The sequence below is a fragment of the Salvelinus alpinus genome, chromosome 21 (genome assembly GCF_045679555.1).
Source record: "Salvelinus alpinus chromosome 21, SLU_Salpinus.1, whole genome shotgun sequence".
In the NCBI taxonomy this organism is placed as follows: Eukaryota; Metazoa; Chordata; class Actinopteri; order Salmoniformes; family Salmonidae; genus Salvelinus; species Salvelinus alpinus.
In genome coordinates, this window is record NC_092106.1 from 13,724,858 (window position 1) to 13,736,756 (window position 11,899).

Consider the following 11,899-nt stretch of genomic DNA (forward strand, 5'->3'; position numbering starts at 1 on the left):
TGTGGCACTTTACATAGCGCCATAGAGGGACACCAACCTGCAGGCACCCGATAATTTGAATCCTTAAAAAAAAGCAGCACACTAGCAGCTCCGATGCCATAAATGAATAACCAACTGCAAGCTGTCTTCATCAGGGTTTCAGGCATGTTTCGCTCTACTGACAAGCCACTCCCTTAAATACACATTTTCTTTCTCCCTCAATAACCCTTTAATTTGCTCAATATTATGTTGCAGCTGTTAGAGGGACTATATGCACAGATAGCAAGAACAACAAGTAATGCTTCAAAATATATACACAAAGGACTAATTTCAAGAGTTTTATTTACCATTGGCTCACAAATCTGAGACAACAGTAATAAAAAGGTACACAAGACAAGAAAGGTTACAGATGTATATCCTTCTCAAATAAATGAGTCTTTGCTCCATTGAAAAGTTACTGGACCACCAGCCAATCCAAGTCCTTCTACCCAACAAAGGCAACTGGTTATTCATTTTTCAAAATCAAAGTTGATTTCGAAAACAAGTCATGTTTAAAATTAAATAATTTGAATAAGGCTGTTTTGACAACCAATCTTATCAGTACGCTTCATATGTCAGTATGCCACTCACTGACCTATAAATGCATTTTTAATGCCGAGACAATGGTTCAAACCAAGTAAGTGTGGTCCATCGCAATAAGAGGCTATGCCTATTGGTTTTAGATATAGTAACACTTGTGATCTTTCAGATTCCTCAGGTAGGAAAAACTCTTCCCGCATTTGTCGCACATGTAAAGTTTCTCTCCTGTGTGGATTTGTTTGTGGGCTTTGAGGCTGTTGCCCTGGTTGAAGCTCCTCCCACAGAGGTCACAGCTAAAAGGCTTCTCTCCAGTGTGTATCCGCTGGTGCCTGTTGAGGTTCCCAGTGTTGCTGAAACATTTCCCACACGTTTCACAGCTGAAAGGCTTCTCCCCAGTATGGACCGCCTGGTGGGTTTTCAGGCTGCTGTGTTGAGTGAACATCCTTCCACACACGTCACAGGTGAACGGTCTCTCCCCAGTGTGAGTTTTCATGTGTATGTTCAGGTAGCTGACCGACTTGAAGCTCTTGTTGCATAGGCCACAGCTGTGCGGCTTTTCCATAGTGTGGAGTTGCTGGTGCGATTTGAGGTGAATGAGAGAACTGAGACTACTACCGCACACTGAGCACCTACAAGGCATCTCTGCTGTGTGAGTCTGAAGGTGTGTCTTGAGAGAGTTGACGCAAGCCAGGACTGTCCCGCACACCACACAGAGGAAGGCGCTCTCTCCTGCGTGGGTTCTTTGGTGCATTTTCAGAGCACTTCTTTGAATGAAACATTTCCCGCACGTCTCACAGGTAAATGGCCTCTCTCCTGTGTGGATCCGCTGGTGGCCTTTCAGAGTGTCTGCCTGGTTGAAGCTTTTCCCGCACGTATCGCAACGGAACGGTTTCTCACCCGTGTGTATACGCTGGTGCCTGTGGAGATTTCCTGGTATGCTGAAACTCTTCTTGCAGATCTCACAGCTGTATTTCCTCTCTCCCGTGTGGACGATCTGGTGCATCTTGAGACCGTGGGCCCGGTTAAAGCTTTTGCCACACTCGTCGCAGCGGAACGGTCTCAACCCTGCATGGAGTCTCTGGTGATTCTTGAGCAGCTGCTTTAGGGTGAAAGCTTTACCACACTCGCCACAGGTGTGCGGTCTCTCTCCTGTGTGAAGCAGCTGGTGTGCATCCAAACTGCGTTTAAATGAAAAACCTCTGCCGCACTGCTGGCAGATAAAAGGTTTCTCCGCTGCTGCATGGATCGCCTGGTGAGCTTTCAGCTGGATCAGTTTGCTGAATGTCTTCCTGCAGTGCTTGCAGCTAAGGTGGTTCTCCTTTTTGGGCTTTGCCCGACGAGCCCCTGTGATCTTTGGCTTTCTGAAACGCTTTGGCCCCGTGTCGCCACCTTTGTCCTTTGGGTCCGCTGTAGGGTTCTCTGGGTCACTCACCTCCTGGGCCTGGCTCTCTAAAAAATGACTTGGGTCTGATGTGCTGTTGTACAGGTACTCTTCCAACCCTTCTTCTTTGATAATAACTGACTCGATCGTGTCCTCCATGTTGGAGTGCTGAGATGGAGAGGGAAAGCAGTTTTAGAGTCCGATCTATGTATAATGATATCATACAACAGAAATCACCAGAAAGGGATAAAATGCTTTAAATAATTAAATACAATTGGTACAAAATGGTGCATAATGATACTTGTGTGATACAGATGCAGACAAGTAAATAGGTTATTACTTTCTGTACCCCCTAGTAATTCCAGACAGCTTTCCAAGAACTGAACCTTTAACAGAATATTGTCAGTTACACAAATAGACCTACCTCGTTTACAGTTGAGGGAAGTCTCCCTTTCCACAGGTGGAGGATGGGGGATCGTTTCACTTCTGCATCACCAGCGCAAAAGCCTGAAAAAGATTGCAGTCAAAATCAAAAAGGTTTGCATCGAATTCAAAAGCACTGGTTTTAGTAACAGTGTGCAAAAGCAATCTAAAACCAGATTGATGGCCTTTCTGAAATAATGCCAAGTCTCACCTGGTTGTGTGCCTTTTAACTGGTGGATGACCTTGACTTCACTGCAGCAGCCATTGGCTGATGTGTTCTCTTGTCCTCCACTCCCTTCTAAGACAGTCCTCAGTTCGGTCTCAATCGCGTCTAGCCTCTTCTTCAAGTCCTCATTCTCAGTTTGACTCCGAGACACTTCCAGATGCAGAACAGAGGAGCACTCGTTGAATAGCTTGTAGATTTTGTCCACAGCCTCCTTAGCCAGTATCTCCATGAAAGAGGTCAACTGGGTCAACTGAGTGAAAAGAACAAAAGCAAGTTGAAGGCATACAGGTTATATTATTCACAGAACAAACTTCAGTTTACTTAACTAGCTAGCTACCATTATAAAACGTAGCTGACAAGTATTTTTGGCGATTATGATTCATTCACGCAATGGCATCAGTTAGAGCATGTCACATAAACAACAAAAGCTGGTGAGTTTGTTGCTGATGTTTTAGGGCCTGCTCTCTGTGATAACATTTTGTGCTGATAATTGGCCAGTAGCATTGTCACCAGCTTGTTCTATGCAAACGGTGCCGTCCCTTCTCTGAGCGCGCAACATTCTCTCTTTTTGACACTTAGGCCTCGGAGGTGTAAGTTCAGACTGAGGCTCAGAATAATCAGATGTCATCAGGATTCATTTCTTCCCCATCAGTGGTTTTCATTCAGATTTGATAGCAAAGCTAACGCAGCATGTGCATCCATTTGTCTTGGTCTTCTTGCCATTGTAAATGATGCACGCCCTCACTGACTGTGTACTCCAAGGCCAGAGTTGACTGATAGGACTGCTTGGATTCGGTGGACTGATTATAATTACAATAGAATGGCCCGCCCTGTTCTTAATTCACAAGTGGTGATTACACAATTATACATCGTTTGCTTCCCCTCGCTCATCAACTCACGCATTCGCCCCATCATACTTTACTTCATTTATTTGATCTGTTGTGATATGTGTGAATTTAGTTTTGGTATAGTTTAGGTTCAGTTGAGGCAATTATCGGGGTGATTATCAACTGCCCATTCAACTATTGGGAGCAGGGGCGCAGGCCCTACTGTCGGGAGGGGCAACCATTTAAAATGACATGCCCTCCTAAAACTGGTTATAATACTACTTCTGTTTGTGCTATTAAGATTCTAACAACGACAGTGTGTTTTATAGACTTATTAAGTAATAGTCAATGAGAGAGGGGCATGACTTTAAAAATTAATGAGCAGTCCAAATGACTACTTTACCGGTTCTAGTGTGTGTTTTATAGTAAAGACATGTAATTTAAACTGTAAAAAAGTATTACCTTTTAATGTGGCATGAACACAACCAGTCATGCTTTCATCTGTGTCAAACAATACACTTCAAGTAAGTTACCTTCACACGCTCGTCCAAACATTACTTCCAGCATCCGAAAAGTGTACCCGACAACTTTCCTTCAATTTGCAAGTGGCTGAAACTACCATATCACCGGAGACAGCATCCAAGCGATTGAAAAAGCACCTCTGTCTCAGTATTTGTAGCCCATGGCCAAAAAGAGTATGACATGCCATACTCTTTTTGTCCAGACATCATCATATACATGGGCTACAAATACTAAGACAGAGGGGCACCGTTTCACACGCTCTGATGATTTATCTGAGATTGAGTCTCTGTAGGGACGTCTTGGTCAAATAAATTATCAATATTTTTTATTTGGATTGCTGCACTGTTGGAACTAGCAGCACAAGCATTTCGCTACAGCAGCAAAAAGATCTGATAATCTATTATTGAGAAGATAATTGTATTGGATTCACCATGTGCACCGTGTCTCCTAGAGGTCTGAATCAAGAGTTTGAGATCAGACAATTGATTACCTGAATATGTTACTTTAATTTGTCTTGCCTTACCGGTTACCCACTTGGTCATTTTGTAAATATATATTATTTTCTGGAACCATTAGATGCACCCATCTCATTATTTAAGATACACAAATGTTTTGGCACCCACCATGCGTCATGTCCGCAATTGTCATGTGAGGTGAAATGTTCACATCCCAAAATATACACACTCAGTGTGTGTTTGACCCGACGAAGATCCGTTTCGGGTAGCAACGCTGTCAATAAAGCAGTGAATTGGGAGCTTTAACAGTGTGGGGGCCTTCTTGTTCTATACTAGTATTCTTTATTAACCCAGCACCTATTTTTTAAAGATGTGTGTATGACCACAAACTTCTCTAAACACGTGTATGTGACCAATAAAATGTGATTTGATGTACGATCTGAACGCTGGCCCTGGGCTAAAGGATGGCACAGATTGTATTATATTGACCAGATACTATAGTGGCCGCTGTAACAATGAAATAGCCGGGATTATGACTTTGTGGCTGTGGTAACTAATGACGACCAGGTACCGCGCAAAGTTGCCAGGATGTCACGTGTCCTACTTATATCAGTAAACTTCTATTCGATCAAATAAACCAAATTCTATACTCATTGACCTCCATACAACAACGTTAAAAATGCCACCTGCTGAGAACAGATTTTTGTGCCCAGTTACCCCGCTCGCTTCGCCTCTTCTTCGGGGACAGGTAACCCCAGTTCCCGGGGGCCAGTTTGGTGACACACTTTTGCCCCAGCAATAATCAACTAATCATGGTCTTCAGTTTAGAATGTAGCCAGATATTTATCTGGTATTGATGGTTTCATTTTACCATCCAAACGCATTGTATGCAGCCGGCAATACACTGGTATCCCCGTGGACCGGTTCATACCTAAAACAGTTTTCATTCAACTGCAAAGGCAAGGGTTATAGATCTGTCATTCTCATTGATCTGTCACGCTCCTTGAAAACAAGACTAAGAAGCGGTAGATCTGTCCCATTTCTGTTTACAGTGCTTAAGTTTCGTTTTTGCATCTTTTACTTTCGTACACCAGCTACAAACAATATTTTAGAAAATATTTCACAGCGGTTAACACTATACTGTGTTGTCCAATTTGTAAGTCGCTCTGGATAAGAGCGTCTGCTAAATGACTTAAATGTAAATGTAATGTGTCACAAACTGAAATTAGGCGAAGTATTATAATTTTAGCCACCAGGAAATGGCGGCGCAATTTCTGCATAGTGCATCTTTAAGAATCAAAATTAAGCAAACATAACGAAATGGGGAGGGCTCTTTTTGAATGTATCCAATAGCAACTCTCCTTTGCCTTTTCCGTCTGGAGTAAACGGTTTCGGCGTAATGATTACGCCCCAGGGTGGAGGCTGGAACCTCGGTATAATTGACTAGCAGGCTGGTTTACAACATGCCGTACTTCACACAATCAGCAGATATACCTGTTCGTTTGGGGTTTCACTCGCGTTCTCTCCCGTTGTTGGCACTTCAGACGAGGCAGAACCCTCGATAACTTTGCTAATTTCTGTAACAGTCGCGCTGACCATTATCTCCAAAATGGATCCAATCTGTCCTTGCAAAATTGACATTTTTGTCGAAATCACAACGCACTTACAAATCTTTGTAAATATGCGCTATTGGCCAAGTTGACCTAGCGCTATGTAACGTTAGCTACAAAATAAATGTAGCTAGTGCTGTTAGCAGTGTTGTTGTCCGACTGACCTGAAACACCTCGAACGGCATACGTCACATGTTCTTCCGGGTCGAGGCGTGGATTGTTATTGGTTACAGCAGCCACAAAGTCAATGTGGCTATATCGTAAAAATTAATGAAAAAAACATTTGCTTCTTGGTCTTGATTTAAGGTTAGGGACATATCCACATTTACTTGGCGGGATGGGCTGGTCCGACTCAAGGTGTCATAAAAAATGCACCCCTCTTCCCAACATTAAACATATTTTCACATGACCCTCCTTTTGTATTGTAAAATAAATGGAACACCCTCCCCCCTCATATAATTAACTCGAAATAATGTTTCCGACCCAAAATAACAGTAGTGACCCTGTGTTTATAAACGGATATCGAATTTGCCACTCCAACATGCTTTTGTGGCACTGTCAATGCCATAATCAAATCAAACCAAACCATACAGGGCCAGAATATTGAGGGTTTTCCGACCACCACAGAGGTCACTCTGTTTCATTACGTCACAGTCAGAGACGAGTCGGCTGCAGACAATGATCAGCTAGGGGGGAGAAAAAAAAGATTTACTTCATTTTGATGCCATATTTATAATTATATAAAATCTATGCAACAAATAATTATATAAAATCTATGCAACAAATTACCACCAACAGGATTCTGTGGCAATGCACCACACAACCAATAAACAAAGCATACCGACTACTTAGGGCATGGGTGTCAAACTCTGGCCCGCGGGCCAAATTTGGCCCGCGGGGTAATTATATTTGGCCCGCGAGACAATACCAAATTACTACTAGAGCTGGCCCGCCGGTATTATACAGCGCATTCACCGCTAATACTACGAATCCCATAATGCTCTGCTGTTGTTTTCGCGCGCCAATCAGGACAGGACCCAGAAACGCCCTCTCCTCTGTGGCAGTAGTCATAGCAACATAGACGCTACAACTGTCAGCGCGCTATCCCTTCCCAAAAATGGCGAAAAGAAAGGCAGAAAACAGGAGCTTTCTGGACAAGTGGAGGCAGAATATCTGTTTACATTTGTAAAAGACAAACCTGTTTGTCTTGTTTGTGGAGTCAACGTGGCTGTAAGTAAGGAGTACAACATTAGACGACACTATGAAACGAAACACCATGACAAATACAAGGACCTGGACATGACTCAAAGGAGCCAGAAAGTAGAGATGAAAAGAAGTTTGGTTTCACAACAGAATATGTTCAAAAAAGCCACATCACAAAGTGAGGCTGCTGTAAAGGCTAGTTATATAGTGGCAGCAGAGATCGCAAAATCAGCCCGGCCCTTTAATGAGGGAGAGTTCGTGAAAAAGTGCATGGTGAAAGTTTGTGACCTCGTATGCCCAGAGAAAAAGCAAGCATTTTATTTGTAAAATTATTAGCCAGTGGAAAAAGTTTATTTTGGTATTTAAATCAGAAGGCTGCAAATAGAAAAGAGGCATACGATTTTTATTTAAATTTGATTTATTTAATAAATGAATGCCATTGGTGTTTTTTCATTTGAAATTCGATTTTGCATGTCTCCACTATTAAATTATATATTGTATGTTAATAAGCGATGCTTGTTCCATATTCAATGTTAAAGCAAAACTTGTTTGGGTCCATATTAAAAGGTTCATTTGTTCAATGTTGGCCCTCGACTTTGTTCAGGTTTTACATTTTGGCCCACTGGGTATTTGAGTTTGACACCCCTGACTTAGGGCATTCAATATCATGTTTTGCGTTTTCAACACCAAAGTAAAAGAGACTCTGTAAATCTCGACAAACAGAAAAAACATCCCTCCCTACCTTGTAGGCTTACCAAGTATTGAAGGCTTGGCAATCTCACTTTTTGGTGTTTTGTAACAGATGTCTCTTCCATTCATCAATTGGCTGCTGCAGTTTGGATTGATGTATTTTAACTGACAAATAAAAGCAATATACACAAAAACATTTTTTTCAAGTGAACTGATTCCACAAAGTCAGGGACTCATACAATTACATAAATAGACACATTACAGACACAGAGAGGAGAAGTTTAAGTACAATTCTTACAAGCTTTTTTGACTGGTAGCTTATTCTTTAGATGTTTGGGGCTGCAGGTAAACCATGATATGGCGGCATAATCAAAGTGAAACTGGACTACAGCACTTGCCAGAGTCTTTAAGGTGTCTATAGCTAAGTTTTCATCCAATTGGCCACAGATTTTCATGCGAATATTCTAAAATCCTAATAAAACCAATATGCTATTTCAGAGTTTTTAGGAAAATTTGGCACCGGACAACATGAGGGGGAATATTTTTAATTAACAAGACATCCATATGCAGATCCGACCTGGCACAGCCGGCGCCATCAATAAACGAGCGATGTTGACCAAATTAGCCACATTTACTTGTCCTTAAAACAGCTATAACAAATTACAAAAACGCAATTCCTTGTGTTTCGATGTGTAGCATATGCAAAACATTATAGCCTATTTTTAAGGCTACTTTCATAAACTCAAATTGTACACTTCACAGTTAAATTGTCAGAGATTTGAGTATTAAAATGTATCAGGGCAGAGCAAGATTGACACTCCAGCCTTTGGTAGCCTTCTTGCCCACTCGAATTTCGCTCACGGCATACCCGGCTCAGTATGCATTTGTAGTCTACTTGTGTGCTGCTATAGCCCCTTGCTTTTGCTACTGTCATGGAATTCACAAAATATTTTCAAAAAGAAAACGATAAAACACACAGGTGCAAAAATCAAGGTGACTTACAAAGATGAGGAGCAAGAGAGGGAGTGCGGTGATGTAGTGTCCACAACTAAAGAATCATTGTGGAATCCCATAAGCATGATGGTGTACTTACTACGTGCACATGCTAAAAGAAAGGAATGAGGTGGGTAGCTAATTAAGCGTGTCTATCACGCCTGCTCCTGCTCTTCCCAGCGTCAGGCGCCCCAGCGTTACGCACACCTGCCACCATCATTACGAAAACCTGCCTTCCCCCATCACGCGCATCAGCGATTATTGGACTCAATCACCTCTGTCATTACCTCCCCTATACCTGTCTGTTCCCCCACTGCAGCGTTGATTGTCATATGTCCTTGTATACCCATGTGCTGATGCTGTTCCGATTAAAAGTTTAACTCCCTGTACCTGCTTCTCTATGCAAGGGTCTGTTCTTACAGTGTCATTGTAGCAAAGTATTTATAAACTAAAAATCATATCTCTTAAGTTTCCTTGATACAATAGGCCATAATTGATTTTGGCCCAATAGACCTGGCATATTCCAACTTTCAATGAGCTTTCTGTTTTGATTTGGTTATTTTGCCTAAAAACCTTTAGATATATATATATATTTAAAAAACTGCATCTCTGCCCAGCCTGGCAAGAGTGGCCAAAAGGGTGTTTAACATCCTCAGTGGCTCTGCAAGCGGGTATTCTCCAGTGCAAGCCTGCTCTCCAGGCACCATCGCATGAGCCTGAAGCCACAGACTCTGGCCAAACTGGTGTTTCTAAAAATGAATTCAAAGTCACTGTAGACTGAGCCTAATAAGGCATTTTTCATTTAATTTCTATTTAATTCTAAGTCACTGAGTATATATGCGCAATTTATAGACTATAATGATTTAATACAACAAAATGTTGTTTAAATGCAGAGCACTTAACCTCTACCAGCCTAGTGTGTCGCACTGGCAAATGCTTCACAATGTATTTCTTTATAGGCTATAGCGTCTGCTATACAGATATAGATGTATAGACAGAGGCTAATTCATACATTTTCAATCAGAATATGTTTTATAAAGATAAGCATTATAATGTTAGATTATAGGAGTAACTCTGGTAGGTCTGAAACAGTCTTCCTCACCTCAAGTTCAACTGTCAGAGTCAGTGCCGGGGCGCACTACCTTCATATCATAGGCCTACAGTATCTAAAGCTTAATAATAGCCACATCATACCAAAACTTCACAAACGCCATTGTTTATTTAAGTGATAATGCCAGAGAAGCCGGTGTTTGGAGGATATATTGGCACGGGTGTTATTAGGTCCGAAACGAAGTCCAGGGCCAGCAAACCGTATCCTCCAAACATCAGCTTCGAGGGCATTATTACTTTTATACAACGGGTTTCCAACATATTCAAATAATGATTTACATATTTTTATAAAAAAATGTTATTTTGATACATTTATTCATACTATTTCATCCTTCCACAACATATAGTCCCGACACTAATCTAGGGTTGCTAGAGACGCGACCCAGTCTTTTTGTTCTTGATCTATGGACTCGACCCAGTCGTTTGTTCTAAATGTTCCAATGCCGTACTGGCTGGCAACGTTCTTATCCCTTGCTTGCTAGTTAACCAACTACGGCTAATTTACAGTCATGTCAAACAGTGCAGTCAAAATAACAGCAAAGTAGCTTCATTTGCATTTGTTTAAGCTGTTATCTAGTGACATTTATTTGGATGAACAATGACACGATTTCGCCTGGCATAGAAAATGTGCTCAATCATCACGACACTGTTGTTCCGAAAAGCTAGCCAACAACACAGCTACAGTAACACAATCACTTCAAACTGAAGCTGGAAAGACTGTAAATTATCTAATTTTCATTTTACCTTTGTTCAATTGTCATTCTTTTGTATATATCCATCAAAATGATGCCAACTGATTCATGATTTCGACTGGCTCGTTCCGACACGTTCATTACTAATGTCACACCCTGATCAGTTTCACCTGTCCTCGTTATTGTCTCCACCCCCTCCAGGTGTCGCTTGTTTTACCCAGTGTATTTATCCCTGTGTTGCCTGTTTCTCTGTCCTAGTTTAGTCTTGCATGTTTCCAAGTCAACCAGCGGTGTTCCGTTCGCCTGCTTTTTGCAGTCTCCTTTCTCTAGTCCTCCCGGTTTTGACCCTTGCCTGTTTTCTGGACTTTGTACTCGCCTGCCTGACCACGAGCCTGTCTGTCACTGTACCTCCTGGACTCTGATTTGGTTTTGACCTTTTTGCCTGTCCACGACCATTCTCTTGCCTACCCCTTTGGATTAACAAACATTGTAAGACTTCAACCATCTGCCTCCTGTGTCTGCATCTGGGTCTCGCCTTGATAATTATGGGACAGCAGGAGAATGAATTTCAATATTTTAAAAAACATTGAAAATGACAGACAGTAAGGTTTATACATATCTTCTGTTAAACTAAATGTTAGTCTTAAAGAGATGTCTAGATCAAGTTTATAAATTCCCTGGCTGGGCTGATGAGACCGTGTATTGAGCAGTCAGATGGAACAGAGTAAATAGGCTTCTTTAACGTCATAGATTTAGCCGTGGCAACTTGTGGAATAGACACGGGATGGAATGCAGTTTTAACCAATCAGAATTAGACCCACCTGTTGTATAAAAGGAAAATGAGTGAATGTAAACCAGGGGAGAGAAAATAAAATCTCACTACCCTCCCCAAAGCAAAAAAACAACAAACATTTAACAACCCTCCCCAATTTTGGACCACCCCTCCCCTCAATACAATTTGATATGTCCCTTAAAGAAAAAATACGCTTATGAGTGTAAAATAACAAAAGTTTTGCTACAAATAAATCACTTGGAATGATAATACTGAGACCTTGTCATTTTCCTGCTCAACAAATGCCCAGATATCAGCTTGCAGCATCATCAACCCTGAGACTAACATACTTACCTTTTAGTGCCCACTCTAATAAAAGTTGATAACAATTACATGTCAACCATGTAGGTACCCATAGCTATAAATGTTGTGCTGCA

At 41.6% G+C, this 11,899-nt stretch overlaps 1 protein-coding gene across 14 annotated transcripts; it reads right to left on the reverse strand.

Moving 5' to 3' along the window:
- Positions 1-304: 304 nt before the first annotated feature.
- On the reverse strand, positions 305-11,029 carry LOC139548547 (oocyte zinc finger protein XlCOF6-like). Of its 14 annotated transcripts, none has more exons than XM_071358260.1 (6): positions 10,743-11,029; positions 7,961-8,060; positions 6,589-6,688; positions 2,574-2,838; positions 2,364-2,446; positions 305-2,107 (listed from the first exon to the last, which is right to left on the reverse strand). In XM_071358260.1, exons 3-6 carry the CDS (start codon positions 6,589-6,591, stop codon positions 698-700), a joined length of 1,761 nt encoding a protein of 586 aa, XP_071214361.1. In that variant the 5' UTR covers positions 6,592-6,688; positions 7,961-8,060; positions 10,743-11,029; the 3' UTR covers positions 305-697. The 14 variants fall into 14 exon arrangements, with proteins under 14 accessions (XP_071214361.1, XP_071214364.1, XP_071214368.1 ...); XM_071358263.1 differs by having other exon boundaries at positions 7,948-8,060; XM_071358267.1 differs by having other exon boundaries at positions 6,594-6,688; positions 10,743-11,028.
- Positions 11,030-11,899: the final 870 nt, after the last annotated feature.